The sequence below is a fragment of the Apus apus genome, chromosome 19 (genome assembly GCF_020740795.1).
Source record: "Apus apus isolate bApuApu2 chromosome 19, bApuApu2.pri.cur, whole genome shotgun sequence".
Taxonomy (NCBI): Eukaryota; Metazoa; Chordata; class Aves; order Apodiformes; family Apodidae; genus Apus; species Apus apus.
The window spans coordinates 6,119,634-6,137,602 of record NC_067300.1 but is presented as its reverse complement, the minus strand read 5'-3'; the positions used below and the strand labels follow the sequence as shown (position 1 = coordinate 6,137,602).

Here is a 17,969-nt window from a genome sequence, read left to right as displayed (position 1 = left end):
TTCCTCAAGATGGCGGCGCGGCGGCCCCGCCCCCTGGCGGGCCCGTGTCCTTGCGGCGGGGCCCGCGGCCCCGGGCGGTGGCGGAGCCGGAGCCGGAGCCGGAGCCGGAGCCGGAGCCATGCTGGCCTTCCTGGCCAGGGCCGTGGTGAGTGCTCAGCCGGGGCGTGAGATGGGGGCGAACCGGGCGGCCCCGGGTGCGTCCCCGGTAGCGGGCGGGTGGCACGCGGCGCCCGGGCCTTGACAACGGGCACGGGCCGTTCGTAGCGAGCAGGGCCAGGGGGGCGTTACGGGCCGGGCCTGCCGCGGGGCCTGTCCCGGAGGCGTGTGGCGGGGCGGGGGGCAGGGCCCACCCGGGCCCCGTCCCCTGGTGCCGCTGCCGGGCTCTGCCCCCGCTCCCTGGACCCGGAGGAGAGACACGAGCCCCGGGCTCCCCGGCGGGTCCGGGCGCTGCAGGCGGGTGTGCTGCTCCTGGGCCCGGCCGTGAGGAGGGGTGGGACGGGCTCGGCAACCCCGGCGGGGACGCGGGAGCTCGTTCCAGCGGCTGGGAGTTCACCCTTGGGTTTCTTGACGTGCGCGGTGGCAGCCGGCAGGGCTGCCCGGACGGGTGACAGCAGCAGGGGCGCTGGCCGAGGCTGCCCAGGGGCGAGGGACCCTGTTCTGCGGGCCCGGGCTTTCCAACGAGCTGTTCCCTGCAAGCAGGGGACGCTGCACGGAGCCGGCAGCCGGGCCTGCTCTTAGCGGGGGTATCGCAGAACTGAGGGTGCCAGGGGAGGAGGAGGCAGAGCAGGATAACAGCAGCTACATCGTGGGTTCATTCCCAGGGACGGTTCCTGAGGGGCCAGGCAGGGCTGGTTGACTCGGGGCTTCAGGGTGTCTCCAGCTTTTAATTTAAAAATAAAAGACAAACCTCTGACACCTGACACTGCGTGTTGTGGCTGTGCTGGGAACCCGACACTGCTCTGACATTCCTTCTGCCCCTCAGCCCGAGGCTGCAGGTGGATCTCCCACCAGCTTTGCAGGCTTTGGAAAAGGTCATCTGCTGTGTTGGAACGTGGCTCAGGAACAATGCCAGCCCACAGGCTGGCCATCCCTGCACAAGCTGCTGGTGTTCCTTTTCCCTGGTGCTCCTGGGGAAAGGTGGATGGTTTGTTTGCTCTCTTTGCTGCCAGCTGCTCCTCCTCCCACAAAATACTGAGTTTGACCTCAAACCAAATAAGCAGAGGACATACAAGAGGAAAGATACAGATGGAGTCCATGTTTTGACATGCAGTGTTTTCAGTTAATTTGGTTTGGGATTTTCAGTTACCTCAGGGAACATCTGGAACTGTTTGTTTGGAATCATCATACTTGATGTTGGCTATGGGGAAGACCATGTTTGTCTGCTCCTCAAACCATTAGACAGACACAAAGGAGAGGGTGAGATGCCTTGTGACTGCAAAGTTCTGTTGTTGCTGCTTTGGAGATACCCATTTTATTTTGTTTTCAAGGGCTGACACCCCAGAAGTCCCTGCTTCCAATAATGACCACACGTGCATGGGGCACGAGGGCAGTGAGATACCACCTTCAGCCCCAACTGAATCTGCTCCATCTCCAACTAATCCTACATCACCTACAGTGCTCCTGGGTCACTGTCCAGTTCCTGCTGGAGACCTGTCCCCATTCAGCCCCCTCTGGCCACCTTTCCCTATTGCAGAGTTGCTCCCTGCAGCTCATCCCAGCTCTCACAGTGTCACCTACTTCCAGGACACAAACTGGGGGTTCTCCCACCCAGGTGATGTTCAGGCTTCTCTCACAACAGCTGCTGTAGTTTCATGGTCCAGACAAAGCCTGAGGGAATTGTATCCCCAGCCCCTTGGCTTCTGCCATGGCTGGAGGCCCAGAGCTATCGATCAGAGAGAGACTCTGCCCACAGGGCATGGATCAGCAAGGCAGGGCAGATGGTCAGTGGCCCTGGGAGGGCTTCCCAGAAAGCTGCCTTCATGGCAGCTGATGGTCTGATCACCCCTGGCCTCTCCCAGGCCTGTGTCTGACCTTGAGCCCTCTGATCAGAGCAGTCATGTGGCAGGTTGCTAACGAGGTGACGCCCTGCCCGGGCAGCACATTGTCAGGGGGAAGAGGAAGCCGAGACAGGCCGAGGGAGAGGCTTCCCATCTTTTCTGTCCTACCAGCCATGGATAGGAAGCAGAAGCAAGCAGAGAAGGTACAGTATGCCCCACACTGCCACGATTAACACGCTTCATTTCTCTCCAGCCCCACTTTCCTTCATGCTTCTGTAATTCCCCCTTCTCTTGTTTTTTAACGTTTCCTCTCCAGTCCTCGATCGCCAGGTCCTACAGAGAGCACAGAGCATTTGCTCAGCACCACGTAGAGGCTTTGTCACCTTGCAGATTTAACTTTTGTCTTTCTTCTTCTGTGCTGAACTGCTGGGAGGAGGTGGGGGGACAGCTCTTTTCTGATTGCTGTGGCAATCAAAGGGCTCCCTGGCATTGCATTCCCAGTGCACTGAGGATGCAAAGTCCAGGGTCCTGTAGAAGAGTGTCTGGTTCAGTAAATCCAACAGAAGAGAAGGAGCAGAGGGAACTGAAAACCTCTGGAGTACTATTTAAACATCTTCAAGCCAAAGGGTGTCCAACCTCGTTCACCAAAGATGTTGCTGTACTTTTGGGGGAAAACTGGCAGGTTCATGTCCTGGTTAGCAGCTGGGTTTGCTTCTTCTTACTTCTCCACCCAGAGAAATAGTGCAGTGCTTTTTTTTAGGGCCTTCACTCCCTCATGACCCCATCAGAGCCCAAGAGCCTGTTGGCATCACCCACAGTTTCCTGAACAGCTCTCACTGTTCCCTCTCCAAAGGCTCCTTTAGTTTGGCCAGTCCCATACTGGTAAAACCAGACAGAGGTTCTTTTAATGTAGCTGGGTCTTCCAGGAACTGGGAGGTTCCCCAGCACAAATGAGCATTGGCCCAGGGCCTGCACATCACAGATCCCTGGACAGTCAGAGAAGTTGTTTAACCCTGCCCCAAATTTACCTAAATTCTGCCTCCTCCAAGCCCAAAGGGTAATTTGATTTGGCATAGGGGTTCTGCTTCACTTTCTAGCCTTATGCTGTTGTAAGAGGTAATGAAACAGTTTCTGGCAGTACGCAAGATTAATATTTTTCACAAGTTACTTTCTTCCCACTCACCATGGGATGGAAGGGTTTGACTTTGTCGGATACATGGAGACTCTCAGCTGGAAGGTGCCCAGAGTGAGAATTGTATCATTATCCTGGCAGCGTTTCCCCTGATGAGCTGAGAATCAGTATCTTGGGAGGTCAGGTTTCTCCCCTGCAGCTCTCCTGGATGTCCTACCACCATCTCCACCAGTCAGACCGACTTCATGTGCTCTGCTCCCACATCCCTGTGCCCTCAGAGAGGCTGGGATGGAGACTCCCAGCTCCAGGTTATCTGCCACCTCGTGCAGGTCTGGGGGGGGGGGTAAGTTTTGTGTCGACATGTGCTCTGTGCTTTGCAGGCCAGGCCCCAGGGCCTGCTGAAGCCGACGGCTTTAGGGAAGATCCCGGGCAGATTCCAGCTCCATCAGGAGGCACTGCCCCACCTGCCGGTGCCGCCGCTGCAGCAGACGCTGGACCGGTACCTGCTGGCTCTGCAGCCCATCATCAGCCAGGAGGAGCTGAACCACACGCAGGAGCTGGTGGCCGAGTTCCGTAAGCCGGGAGGCGTCGGGGAGAGGCTGCAGAAAGGCCTGGAGAGGAGAGCCAAGAAAACAGAGAACTGGGTAGGTCGGGGCTCTGGCCCCAGGCTCGGGCTGGGGAGGGGGCAGCTCTGATGCCCAGCTTCCCAGTGTCCTGGCTGTATCCACTGGTAGCTGTGTCTTTATGGCATCAGCCCCCCCAAGCTGTGCAAGCTTCTTTGCAGGATTTGGGTGAGCAGAGAGATTTATGACAGAAAGTGGAGTCACTGACCCCCCCTGTGGCTGCTGCAGCCTCTAACCCTTTAGCATCACACAGCTGCCCCAAGAAGCTGAGGGAAACCCTCTGCTCGAGCCCTGCACAAAGATCCCCCACTGCCTTGCTCAAATCCCCTTCTACCCTTCCACATGCCAAGCATAAAACTCAAATAATGATTTGCAAAGTGTGAGACAGAACTGTGGGCAGGATGCTGAGAGCGTTCAGCCAGGCTTGGCTCAGACAGCAGCAGGTGCTGACCCTACATGTTGCCTTTCTCCACCCCAGCTCTCAGACTGGTGGCTGAAGACAGCTTACCTGGAGTATCGCCTGCCAGTTGTGGTCCACTCCAGCCCAGGTGTGGTTTTACCCAAGCAGGATTTTCTGGATCGACAAGGTCAGCTCAGGTAAAGCCCTTTTCTACCTTCCCCTACATTTCAGATGGGATGAGCTGTCTCTGCTGGCCAGGGAGGAAGGTGTTTTGGCTGCTTGGGAAAGAGTGAAATCACCGTGTGGTTCCCAAGTTTGGTAGCTGTTCTGTGCAAGAGGGCTGTAGAGGTCAGGAAAGGCTGCCAGGCTCCTGGTTGCACCAGACTAAATATTTCATCAAGGGGAAAAAACAAGGAGTCCAGTGGTTCAGGTACAAAACAGGGACTAAATATCTACCTTTTAGTCTTTGCTCTAGCACGGATCTTTATCACCAGATGGCCCAATCACTGGATGGAGGTGGTGTGAGGATGTATCTGACACACTGAAGACTAAGAGGCACTAAAATTGTGTGTGCACTTAGAGGCATAAAGAGTAGCCCAGGCACATAAGGGAGACCAACCAGAAATGCCTCTGGAGTTTTACTAGTTTATAGGGCTGGGGGAGCCTGCTGCAGAGACTGTTGGTCTGTTCTTGCAGGGACTGTCCCCTAATTTGTTGTTTCACTTGTGATTTATGGTTTTGGAAGCTTCACAGTCACCAGTGTCTCTCCACCCCCAGTTTCTTCTTGTAGTTAAGCCTGGCCATATCATCCCTTCCTTGTGGTCTCCCTTTAATTTTTAACCAGCACCATGAGTGTTTTAACTCCAGCTGCAGAACTTTAGCACTGACCTTTATGCAGGGTTACCTTCACCACAATTACCAGTCAGCACTGCTGGGGCGGATTAAAAGTACCAGCCAGGGCAGTGGTGAGGCTGAGAACAAATCCTGCCTTCCAGTCCCCTGCACACACCTGAGCAGGGGCTGCAGAGGGTGAACCTCACAGGGATAGACTAGACAAACATCTTTGAAACTCTGACTCATATTATTAACTCTGAAGTTATCCAAACAGAAGATAAGATCTGGAGTGCCAGTGCCCCAGCCAGTGGAACTGAGCAGCTGCATGAAAATCTGGGCTCCCATCTAAAACACAATTTCCATGCCTGTTTGAATAGTTTGTGGCTGCAGAAAGAAATTTGACAGCGTGGCTTGAGACTAAAGCTTCAGAAAGCAGAAGGCAAGAGAGCAGAGTTCTCCATCCCTTCATCTGGCAACACTGCTGGCTGAAAATAAGTCAGCCAACTTCTGCCCAGCTCTCCAAGCCCTAACTCAGCTCCCAGGCCGTTTGTTTGCTCTCTGGAAAGGAGCACAGGGGCTCTGTTCTTTCCCAGCTGTTTTAGTTCCTTGGGTTTTGCAATAAGGCTGGGAGATTTTCATTGAAAACTACTTTGATTACCAGCCCTGAGGTTCTTGGAGTTTCACCCTTTGATCTTCACTAGGGATGGGTAGGCTGAGCAAATCTAGATGACACTGCCTGCAAATACCAAATGCTTGGACTATAAAGCCTTTGAAGCTCAGTTGACTGCAACCTCTTGTCACAGTGACCTCCTGCCTCCTTCCTCCTACACATGGGTGGCTGCTCCCAGGTCAGAGTAGGCCAACCTGTCACTCCCAGCTAAGCAGTTTGATGTGGCTTGTCACAGCCTCCTTCCCTGCTGGGAGCTGGCACTGGCAGTGTTTATGTTGATCCTGGTAAACACAACACCTCAGTGTCCCATGCAGCATGCCTGCATTTGTTTCAGATCCCTCAGTGCCAGAGGAATGATCTTCAGAGCTGGATTAGCAGCAGAATATTCATCAGATAGGAACTAGATCAGCAGTGGTGAGGCTCAGGGAGACACAGGCTTTTAACTCAGAGGTGGCCCCTGGCCAGGGAAGGGCAGAAATCCCCTTTTCTTGATGCTTTTTTAATGCTAAGACTCAGAATTAGGATGTGATAAAATCACAACATGTCAGTAAAAAATGCTGCTGTTAGAGGGTCATTTTTGCATCCAGACTGAACCCTGCTTGCTGGAAAGCTGTCCAGAGTTCCTTGGTTATACAGTAAGACACACAGAAAAAGAAAGTGCCACCTGGTAGGAGTATCCAGCAGTCTCAAATGACAACCCCAGAGTGGCTGTATCAACTAATCAGAGATGAGCAACAGGGCTTAGCAGAAAGACTGGACTCCAAAGGAGCAGAGTCTCTGCTAGCCCTCCTTAACCTGGGGTTCTCAGCCCCAGATGTTCTGTGTTTGAATCACAGCTTGTTACATTTGATATTTTTCCAGGTTTGCTGCCAAGCTGATCGAGGGCATCCTGGATTTCAAGACCATGATTGACAAGTGAGTTAGTGACTCTCCTGACTTACCACGTGTTCCTTGCTGCCACAGAAAGGCTGAGCCTAGTCAAGAAACCCCTCTTCCCAATAGAAAGGCAAAAGAAAATACCTCTTGAAAAGAGATATTGTAATCAACATTTACTTTCCTTTCTTCAAGTTCTTTGTTTACCTTAATACTTGCATTGGCACGTCTACATGCTTAGAGGGAGTGAGTCCAGCAGGCAGCCCTGCAGAGCTATGTGCTTCTGTCTGCCCACACAACAAATGACAGCTCAGGCAGCAGGAATTTGTTTCTCTCATTTGGGGTTTCTGGTGTTTCTCACCTGCCAGCTAGACAGGATGAGCTCTGGAGAATCTTGTTCCTCCCCACCCCCTTATTCTCTGATCACCAACAAACCTGAACGTGCCTTATTTGTGTTCCAAAAATACACTGACCAACATCACACCTTTACGTCCACGTTCAGACAAGGCTCAGGGCCAGCTGTAAGAAGGGTGGTTGGAATATGACTGCTCAGGTGATCAACTGACTCCCAGTCTAGCTCACAAGTCACAGAGAACATCAGACACTCACCACTCAAAATCACAGCCCAAACCCTTTTTCTGCCATTTCACTGGAAACGATACATCTCCCAGTATCTTGTGTCCTGGATTCTCCTCTGTGGACAACATGGTATACATGCTATGCAACAGGTCCAGACACCAAGTGTTTTTCCCATTCCCAAATGAAAGGCTGGCCCACAGACACTTTGTCATCCCTCCTAAGAAAGCTGGTAGCAGTGGGGCAGGACAAGCCCCTTTTTTTTACACCACCATTTAGATCTTGCTGGAGGGAGCAACCAAAACTGTGTGGCTGAGCCTATTCCCATCCTCTGTGGGACTTCTCACCCATCTCTTTTCTCTCCCCTTTCCTCCTTACCTTGCTGCATCTCCAGTGAGACCCTCCCAGTGGAGTACATGGGTGGGAAGCCCCTCTGCATGAACCAGTACTACCAGATCCTCTCCTCCTGCCGCATTCCTGGCCCCAAGCGGGACTCCATTGTCAACTATGCCCAAGGCAAGAAGCAGTCCAGGCACATCACAGTGGTTCACAACTTCCAGGTATGGCAGCTGCCAAGCTGGTCAGGTCTGTGGAGATGTAGGTGTCCCTCTCAGCTAGCCATGGACCAAAAAGGACAACAGAAAATCTCACAAGGTTTGCCTCACCAGGGATTCGTTCCTGCTCCCTTTCTCCCCTTTGGCCTTAGCTGGGATTGTCATTGTGTGAGCAACAGAGGAGAGGCAGAAAAATGCTCTCTTCTTCAGTTTCTTGTCCCTGGAATTCCTGTCTCTCAAAGCCCAGAGTTCACGTCTGGAATTGGAAATTCCAAGTGGAAATTGTAAAACAAACCCTATCACCATAGCTGAGTCTTAGGAATTCCTCATGTGTTTTAGCCCTCACCAAGGTTTCCAAGTTTCTTAAAACCTGGACTGTATTTATGCTCTGCAAGGGAAGCTGGACTTGGGTCTCTCAGTTTTGAGCATCCTTCACAGGTCTCCTTACAAGCTGAGTTTTTAGGTCAAGTCTCACCTTCTCTAAAAGGCTGGTCCCTGTCTCAGGGTAGGGACAATAAAGGCTTTCTCTCATGTTCTGTCTCTGTCCTTGTCCACTCTTCTCACCTTCAGTTCTTTGAGCTGGACGTTTACAACAGTGATGGAAGTCCCCTCACCACTGACCAGCTCTTCATTCAGCTGGAGAAGATATGGAACACATCCCTCCAAACAAACAAAGAACCTATTGGGATCCTCACCACCAACCACCGAAACAGCTGGGCAAAAGCCTACAACAACCTTCTGAAAGGTCTGTAGAGCCCCCGGCATGCAAGCGCTGACAAACATCACAAACACCAACCTCAACACTGCTCTGCTCAGTGCTTTCCTTTGGAAGCTTGTTCTGGGCAGATAACATGAGCTTTTCACCTCAAAGAAGCAACTTGATTTCATTACAAAACATTGTTATTTCTGTTTTAAAAGACACACGGGCGGAGTCTGAAGGTTGGTGCGTTAAGAACTGAAATCCTAGAATTTCTTGCCTTGCAAATGGGTGGGACATAAGAAACATGGGAAAAAAAAAAAAAAAAAAGGATGCTCACATCTCTAACAGCCCAGCTGGCCACAGTCTTAATTACTATACAACCCTAAATGACCAGACTGGCATTGAGGTACAGCAGGACTCCAACACCGGGTCCTTCAAACCTGCTCTTTCAAACGTCCATCTCCCTCCAATCAAAATGCAGGTTTTTCAGCTCCCTCATTTGCTGTCCCTGTCTCTCCCAGATAAGACCAACAAGGAGTCGGTGCGTACGATCGAGAAGAGCATTTGCACAGTCTGCCTGGATGCCCCCATGCCCCGGGTGTCTGAGGACATCTACAGGAGCCGGGTGGCTGCTCAGATGCTGCACGGAGGCGGCAGCCGCTGGAACAGCGGGAACCGCTGGTTCGACAAAACCCTTCAGGTAAGCACTGCTGCTCGTGCTGCAGGTTGGGGTCTGGAGGAGACGTGTTTTCCAGAGACTACAAAGGTCCAAGAAATCCCAGAAGCCTTTAGAAGGAAAGTTTTCTTTGTCTCAAGAGAGCAGAGAAAGCAGGGAGACAAGGTGTGGTGGCTGTCAGTCTGATCCCATGGATCCCTCACAGCCACCACAAACACTCATCCCTGCCTCTGCCCACGCCTGCTCAGTGCAGCAGTTCTTTGTGTTCCTAGTAAATCCATTTTCTGCCTGCAGTGAACAATGCCTCGTCTGCTTGGAGGCAGCCCAAGCACAGGGAGGTCTGTTCCTTCCATCTCCCCAGGCTGGTCACTTTTCCTCTTGCTGCCAGAAGCTGCCCAATGGCTTTTTGATCTGTTTTTTCAAACGTGAGCTGCCATCCCACCACATCCCTGTGATCTCTTCTCCAGTCAGGCTTGTCAAGAGCCTCCAACAGCAGCTGCTATTCAAGCTTCTCCTTCATTAGTTGGTATATCCTGGCTTGTGGATAGTAGCAGTGGTGCTTTAAAAGATTCCCCTCATATCTGCTGAAATCTTCATGTTTCCAGCTATTTTGTTCCTATTTGGAATGCTTTGTTGATGGGATAAAGCTTAGATGTTCCAACTGATTGAAAAGTAAGGGTAAGCCAGCAGATGGTAATATTATGCCTGTATTATGTGTGCATCTAAGTAAAGCAAAACTATTGGCCCACTCTACACTGGCAGGACACTGAGCACACCAACAGATCTCTCAGACACACTCTTACCCAGTTCATTTTGCAGAGCTGTAACTGCCAGATCTTCTAAGCCTGCTGGAAGCTTCCTCTGCTGCTCTGCTACATGAGACCTTTGGGTTACTTTTCCAGCATGCCAGGACAGGATCACTGCCCATTCTGACAGCGCAGGGAGAAATTAAGGTCTCTTCTGGACACTTCCTGCTTCACACTCTGGATTCTGTCTTCAACACTGTCCTCTCCTGCTTCTCTCATAGTTCATCATTGCTGAAGATGGCTCCTGTGGTCTTGTGTATGAGCATGCTCCTGCAGAGGGCCCACCCATCGTTGCTCTTCTGGATCACATTGTGGAGTACACGTGAGTCCCATCTCCTTTTCCTCAGCACTGGGACAGGTTTTAAACCACTTGCTCCCCAAGAACATGTCACAGCTCACCCCCTAGGAATCTGCTCTGGAGGAAGCATGCTTATTATTAGGTATTGCAGTTCTTGTATTGGTGATGAGAACTGAATGGCCAAGCTACTCTGGTCTAAGTTTTGCTACTGCTTCCATTCTCAAGGAATTGCAGTGTTCAGAGTTAACAGGAGTTTTGCCTGGGAGAGGTAGAAGGCACAGAAGACATTTCACTCATAACCTTCAAAAGCACTGTAATGGCACCGTGAAGAATTTTTTCAGCCTGTGACTATTGTCACAAGGTGTTAGGGACAATCTCCTCTGAATTTCTAGCCATGCTCTGGTGTGCTTAGCTGAGCCTCACCTTAAAGGTCTGGTTAAACATAACTTCTCTGTGCAGGAAGAAGCCTGAGCTGGTGAGATCACCCATGATTCCTTTGCCAATGCCCAAAAAGCTGCGTTTTAACATCACCCCGGAAATCAAGAATGACATAGAGAAGGCAAAGCAGAACCTCAACATGTAAGTATGAAGCAGTGGAGAGGTCTGGTGAGTGACTGAGGGAGTAACTCACATCCCTCTTTGGAACATGCCAGTGGTTTAAATGACACTTCCCCCACTGCAGCCAGGGAGTTTTCCAGGTGACTTCCCAGGTGAGCATTGAACCTCACTGAAAAGCTCACTGAATCCACTGCCAGGAAGAAAGTCAAAGGCAATTACTGATCCCTCCCATTACTGAGAAAGAGCAAGGCTCTACTGAATTTACCTAGAGATACTGGAGCATAAACACACACACAAAAGCCCATCTAACCAGGTGAACATTTTCAGCAGTGGCCAAAAACAGCTCATGTCCGTGGTGCTGTCCAAATGAATCTGTGTGATGGAGCTCTCTATCCCTGCACAGGTCAGATCCAGACAGCCTGTTCTCTCTGAGCCTTGTGAAAGCAAACCCATGCCTTTACATTACAAGAACAAAGAACAGACAAATAAACACTTCCTCTCTCTTTCCTTGCAGAATGGTTGAAGACCTGGATGTCAAAGTCAGTGTCTTTCATCAATTTGGGAAAAACTTCCCCAAGTCAGAGAAGATAAGTCCTGATGCCTTCATCCAGCTGGCCTTGCAGCTGGCATATTACAGGTAAAGAGACTAGTTGGTAGTTTCTCAGCCTCTTCACCATCAGGCTTAAATATGTGAGGTTGATAAAGGTGGCACAGCCAAGCCTGCTTCCTTAAGTGCCACTTTTTCCCTGTGCACTGGCACTAAACCCATCTCACCTGTGGCAGCTGCCGAGCAACAGGGGATTGACCCCTCTGTGTGCACAGGCCTTGTTAAGGAAGAATCAGCTGCCGGTGGGACTCACATCAAGTCTTGCCCTTCCTGTCAGTTCTGCTTCACAAGAGGCCGTGTCTCCCAGGGCAAACTCACTTCTCTGACCTCCTTCTCCCCCTCCCAGGATGTACGGCCACGCCTGCGCCACGTACGAGAGCGCGTCGCTCCGGATGTTCCGCCTGGGCCGCACGGACACCATCCGCTCCACCTCCATGGACTCCCTGAAGTTTGTGCAGTCCATGGACAGCCCTGACAAATCGGTGAGGATCTGCAAGCAGGGGAGTTAAGAGGCCTCCACTTCAGAAAGAGAGGAAAGCTGCTGATTTGGCTGTCCCCGTGGCAGCTGGTTTCAGCTGAGCAGAACACAACATGAGGCTGAGCTAAAACATGGATTAGATAGTTGCACACCTTGGGTTTCCTGTGGCTTTGCTTTCACATGTACTGAAAACCTGGGAAACAACATGGGGACATTTCTAATCCCACCAAAAAGAAGCACGTCCCTTCTAATAGTCTCTTAAGCTACTCAGACTAAGTTCTGCTACTGATGGATGGAGAACTCCATTCAGAATGACATTAATGCAGCTGAACAAAGTTATTCAAAAATTAAATCTAGTAAATCCAAAAATTAGTCTAGAATGGACACACAAAGCAGACATGCCCTCCATCCTAAAGGAACAGCCAAAATGAGTGTTTCCATTCTGAAGAAAAACTGACAGATATATCTGTGTGTTCTCAGGACCAGGAGAAAGCAGACTTGCTGAGGAGAGCTACCCAGGCCCACAGGGAATACACTGATATGGTGAGTATCCTCTATGCAGCCAGAGTTGGGGTTTTACAGAGTAAATGAAGGTTCTGGTGAAAGATAAGACTTGAATTAGAGCTTCCTCTGCTGGCACAGCAAGGTGGCCATTAGTGCTGCTACACAGAGCTAACTCAGGTCTGACAGTGCTTTTGGCCACAGACTGATTTCTCTCTAGCTGGTGGTTTGTGTCCCTTGTGACCAACCTAAAGGAAAGAATCAAATATGAAAACAGCTTCAGTTCTCACTGTCATTGTTGCTGATAAATGCCAAGATTGCACAGAGACCCCTTAGACCAGAGGGAGCCTGTAGGCAGGTTGGTTTCACTAGTGTGTTTAATTTCAATCCTCACAAACAAGGCTGAGTATTGGTCCTACAGGTGAGATCTAGCTTCCTGCTGAATTTAAGCATTTGGGAGATTTTTAGAAGTATTTTTGTTTTACCCAACAGAAATGGATAGTTTTGCCCCCTTCCCTGCTAGACAGGCTTTCATTTCATCTTCCTTCCCTGCAGGCAATAAAGGGCAATGCAATAGACCGTCATCTCTTGGGCTTGAAGCTTCAGGCTATTGAGGACCTAGTGAGCATGCCTGAACTCTTCATGGACACAGCCTATGCTGTGGCAATGCACTTCAACCTCTCAACCAGTCAGGTAGGAGTTGTCTGAGCAAAGATGGAAATGCTCTGTTTCTTCTCATTCTTCTCCACGTTTCTCCTTCCTTCCCTTCTGTTAGAAACTAATCTTCACTTGGGGACAGATTTTTTTAAGGCCATTATCAATCCCGTAAGGCTGCAGATCTGATCTTACTCTACCTTACTACTCTCCCTTCTCAACTCTATAAAACACCAGCATAACCAAGGGCAAGTTCACCAGGAGTGTTTGGTGTCTAAATGCAAGTGGTATCAATTGAAGTTGCTGGTAGAATTGCTTTACCTTCATCTGCTGTGATGTGATTCTTACCGATACAGCTCTGCTTGTGACTTACCACAAGCTTATCTTGGGGAGCAGTGCTCCTTTGCAAATGCATGGCAAATCACATTGCTGCTACATGGCAGAATCCAGCATGCATGTGGTGGTAGGTTGGATCTGACCAAAAAGGCCTTCTTCTAGAGCATCTTCAGGAGGTGGCAGTTTCTTCTGCTGTTGACAGCCTCGTTAGTATCCGATGTGTACATTTCTCTCTGACTGGCTGGAAGGTTTTAATCACATTGTCTCCACAGGTCCCAGCAAAGACAGACTGTGTGATGTGTTTTGGTCCCGTGGTTCCAGATGGCTATGGAATCTGTTACAACCCCATGGATGAACACATCAACTTTGCAATTTCAGCATTCAACAGCTGCGCCGACACCAACGCAGCCCGCATGGCGCATTATCTTGAGAAAGCACTGCTGGACCTGAGGACCTTGCTGGAGTCCACTCCCAAATCCAAGCTGTGAGAGGCAAACTTGATGCAAAACTCCTGACTAAAGGGGCTATTCCTCATGCACTGAAGTTCCTCAGTTCCTCAGAAAATGATTGAGGGGGCAGCTTCCCCTGACTGGAACCTAGGAAGGCATCTACCATTGGTTTCCAGCAAGAGGGAACAGAATGATCATCTGCAGGTATCAGACTCTGGTGAGATGACACATTGTCTTGAGCCAAAATAGAACTGGCTGGTCCTCTCCCATCAAGTGCACCTTCCTGTCCTGAGAGGACTGAAATAGGATTTTTCTGGAGCTTATTCTAAAGGAATACAGGAAGCACAGTCCTTACCAGTATTTAAATCCACTTGGTGAGGAAGGCAGTTCTTCTCAAGGAAAAGCAGGGAATGTTTATTCTAGGATGCAACTACTCTAAATCTTCTTGCTGGTTTAGTCTCCTGAAGAATGCAGCATCTTTCAGACTTGACTGAAGACTGTTGCTGCTCTGGCAAAACATCACCATTGAACTTTGGCAACGGGAGAAAGAGGTTCTTGAGTCAGAGCAGATCCAGCCTCCTGAGTGCACTGCATTGCTTATCCCAGCCATTCCAACCATTACGTGGGAATGTTCCCTCATTTTGGGATGCTGGGATCTCCTTTCCATTGCACTGACCCTATTAACAACATAGTATCATTTGCTACAAACTAAGGTGGGGTTTTTTGTTGTTGTTGTTGTTGTTGTTCTGGGCTTTCTGTTAAGCTTGCTGTTGTAGTGCTGGCCATGGATCTTCAGGCTCAGCATAAAGCTTTTTCCCTACAATGCTTCCCCAAATCTTCTCCCTCACACAGGTTTTGCTGGCTTTGCTTTATGTACCTTAACACTTGCAGAGGTGAGAAGGGATTGCCCATGCATTTCACAGGACACTTGTTTCCTTGTACCTTTCTTTGGAATTGAAGAAAAGAAACAGATGCTGACAACCTGTTTTACCAGCAAGAAGGCCACATGCCTGGTCTCCTTCAGGGCACACCTTAACCCCATGGGGTTTTACTCCCTGCTTCCAGAAACAACGTATTTGTGCATAATGTCTTATGCCCAAGTTGTGGACAAATCTTTCTGGAACTGCAGAACATACTTGCATTTCTGGCCCACAGAGTTCAGATCTGTTAGAGCTAAAGGAAAAACAGCTGCAGAATCCCTCTCTGTTGTCATCACTCTGCTTTAACAAGGCTGAAAATCTTGAAAAGCAGGAAGAAAGCCAAGGACATGAGGGCATGATTGTCCACTGTGGCAGCTGTTGCTCCTGCAGCAGCAGCAGGAGGTTTTCTGCCACTCCTGGGAGGTTTTTTTTCCTTACTGCCACGTTACTCAAACTTGTGCCAGCTCTACTCTGTGAGAGAATGATCTCCTGACAGTCTTGTCATGTTCAGTTGACAAATCTGAGACAGTGAAAGATGATCTATAAACATTAACATACAATTGTAGCATAGGAACTTTTGTAAAGCAGGAATTCCAGTGAACCTGCCAGAATCCAAGGTCCTGACTATACTTTTATTTAGTAAAACTGTGTGGTAAGGAAGAATTCTAGTACCATTTCTGCAACAGGAATTTAGTATTTCAATTGCACACCCTCCAAGCTGTGCCTGCTGGGACACCACCATAAACAGGAAGCTTTAGGAGTCTGATGGCCTGTTTTATAACAGGGAAGTATTTCATCATAATTGCTGCTTTTCTGATCACAGAACAGTCATGATCAAAGTGCCTTGATGAACATTTATGAAGAAATTTGCACTAAATTTATTTAAAGAAAAAAAAAATATCTCTGATTTGCTTCTTGAAAGACACAAGCCAACACTACTGCATTTTTTTTTCCTAAAAGGATGTTATTTCAAAGCTTCTATACACCTAAATAAACCTTAAAAAGGAAAACTTAACTGAAACTCACCTGCACAGCCAGTGATTGTATGAACTGCCACCACTTTCACATCATCTACATGGATTTAGTTGATCTTTTAGGAGAATCCTGAATGGAGTGAGATTGCCTAAAAAAAACACCAATAGGAGCACTACAAACCTGTGAGCACAAGTCCCTGCTCTATTGACTCCTCTGTATGAATTAGACTGAAAAATGCAAGAGGACACTCAGTATTATCACAGTGTTAAGTGACTGTATAAATACTACATAAAAGACCAAACCTTGCTGGAATAACATCTGGGTTTATGGAGCCTTTTATGTTGAAAAAATATTCTTTTTGCCAAAGTAATCCTCCCACTGTACTGAATCAACCTCTCCTGCTAGGGGATGAGTTATTTTTCCCTGCTTGCAATGCCTTCAACCACTGATGTCACAGTATTGTCGCTTAAGTAGTTTGAGACTGGCCCTTTTCTACTTCTGTCTCATCAAAAGGGAAGGCTCTCAAAAGGAAAGTGCCTATTAAAGATTAAGCAGGAGTCCAGGCTGCTGTGACTGTATCTCAGAAGATGATGGGATTGATCTATTCTGGATCTAAATCTGGATATCCCACTGGCTTCAGCAGAGCAGAGCTGCAAGAAGCAAGACTATCACACTGAACAAGGTACAAGATTTATAAACCACTTAATGCATCCTTAATGACATGCAGAGCTGAAATTCAAATGAACAAAGCTGATTTTTTCAAGTGCTTGAAAGGACATTGAAACCATTACAAGGTTTTTCCTTTAAGAAGTCTTTTCTTATTGTACAAGTCCTAAAATGTGATGTCCTTGATTTTTTTGGTGTCAACTTACTGACTACTATTCTCCCTGTTTCTGATGGTTCTATCAAGAGATGTCCATTGTCTTAAAGGCACATGAAGTACAAGAACCTTAAGTTCCAGAAAAATAAGCTACCCATTTGGAGCAAATCATTTAAGAAATGCATAGACTGGAAGTATTCAGATAACTCTTGGGGTATGAGTGGTATTTATGACACAGCCTGGTGGTGTTGCATGCTTTGCTGGTTAGCTGTGTTAAATGCTGTTTCAGTAGCATAATCCATGTCGTGCAAAGTTCTGAAATGTTCTTTGGATCAACTGAAATGCAATAAACAAGTAAGTGCTACAAAAAAAGGCTTAAAAGTCTCCTCAGGCACTGCAGGAGTTACATAACTACCTTTCTGGGAGGACAGCAAGAACAGGGAACCACAGCATTCTGTCACCTTCCTTTTATTGTCTTGGTATCTCCATCCAGCCCCCTTGAGTACAGGGGAGGAATAGAAAGCATCTGCTTTGCAAAGCCACATAATCCAAAGAAAACATTCCATTTCAGACAACTGGTGGCAGGACACTTCATGTAAGTGTAGGATAATAAGGCAAGAGCTCAAATCTTTGTCCTGCACAGCACCATTTAGTTAAGAAAAATCCATGGTATCACTAAGGAATTTCTACTATATCAAGTATTGCAGATCTCTGGAAGGGTACAGCAAAAGTAGGCAGAAGATGCAGGTTACAAACAACTCACAGAGAACAGAGGAGAGTTTATTACAGTGTCTTACAAAAGCTCTTCTTCCTTTCCCTTACTCCTAATAATTACTGTAGAAGCTTGGGTTTAAAGGCAACATGAGGTGAAACAGCTTCATACACTACACTGCTCTCCACAGGAGATTAAACCTCTTCCCTATGCTCTACTTTTCACGAGGTGCTTCCACACATGGTTTTCCCAGCAATCTGTCATAACAGCTTCAGAGAGGCCAGGGAAGTGCTAGCAACTCTTGAACCAAGCCCCTCTTTGAGCCTTCTCCTTGAGGAAGACAGTTGTCATCTCCCCTCTGGCTTTGTAAGTTAACTTAGAAGAAATATAAAGAAATTAAATAGGCTTGCAAGAAATTAATGCTTAGTACCAGCTTTTAAACCAAAACATCTGGTACCACCACATCATGGGGCCTATCTGATGTCCTGCCTCATTTTAATAGACTTGTTCCAAGATCAAATGTCCTTGTGAAAGCTGCAAGATGCCTCTTTATTCTGATGCATCTTCCAAGCAGATCCAGTGCTCAGGTCCTTCAGATGTTAACAGGATTGCTCATGATATGCAAATACTAAACAGTTCTTAAAAAAACATAGACATTTGCTGTAACAACTGAAAACAGTTAGTTTACTCCCCATAGCTACTCAAACACAGAAAGGTAGGCAGCATTCATTCCTGATCTATATCAGACACTGCTTCCTACAGTTAACTCTGGTTGTCCAACAGTTTCTACAGCAGCTCCAACTCCATATGAACACACAAA

At 48.5% G+C, this 17,969-nt stretch overlaps 1 protein-coding gene across 2 annotated transcripts; it reads left to right on the top strand.

The window, feature by feature from the left end:
* Positions 1-44: 44 nt before the first annotated feature.
* Positions 45-16,809, top strand: CRAT (carnitine O-acetyltransferase). 2 transcript variants are annotated; one of them, XM_051636922.1, is made up of 14 exons: positions 45-145; positions 3,510-3,773; positions 4,231-4,349; positions 6,518-6,571; positions 7,500-7,665; positions 8,230-8,404; positions 8,881-9,059; positions 10,063-10,163; positions 10,599-10,718; positions 11,212-11,334; positions 11,651-11,786; positions 12,263-12,325; positions 12,839-12,976; positions 13,546-16,809. In XM_051636922.1, the coding sequence occupies exons 1-14, from the start codon at positions 119-121 to the stop codon at positions 13,759-13,761; spliced, it is 1,881 nt and encodes a 626-aa protein (XP_051492882.1). In that variant the 5' UTR covers positions 45-118; the 3' UTR covers positions 13,762-16,809. The 2 variants fall into 2 exon arrangements, with proteins under 2 accessions (XP_051492882.1, XP_051492881.1); XM_051636921.1 differs by lacking the exon at positions 45-145 and adding an exon at positions 1,695-2,200.
* The last annotated feature ends 1,160 nt before the right edge of the window (positions 16,810-17,969 follow it).

Excerpts from the sequence above, each read along its gene's own strand:
- CRAT (XM_051636921.1), top strand. The coding sequence starts at position 2,057 with ATGTGGCAGGTTGCTAACGAGGTGACGCCCTGCCCGGGCAGCACATTG. Across the intron at positions 3,774-4,230 it reads CCAAGAAAACAGAGAACTGG|CTCTCAGACTGGTGGCTGAA; the intron begins GTAGGTCGGGGC and ends TCTCCACCCCAG. Across the intron at positions 8,405-8,880 it reads CTACAACAACCTTCTGAAAG|ATAAGACCAACAAGGAGTCG; the intron begins GTCTGTAGAGCC and ends TGTCTCTCCCAG.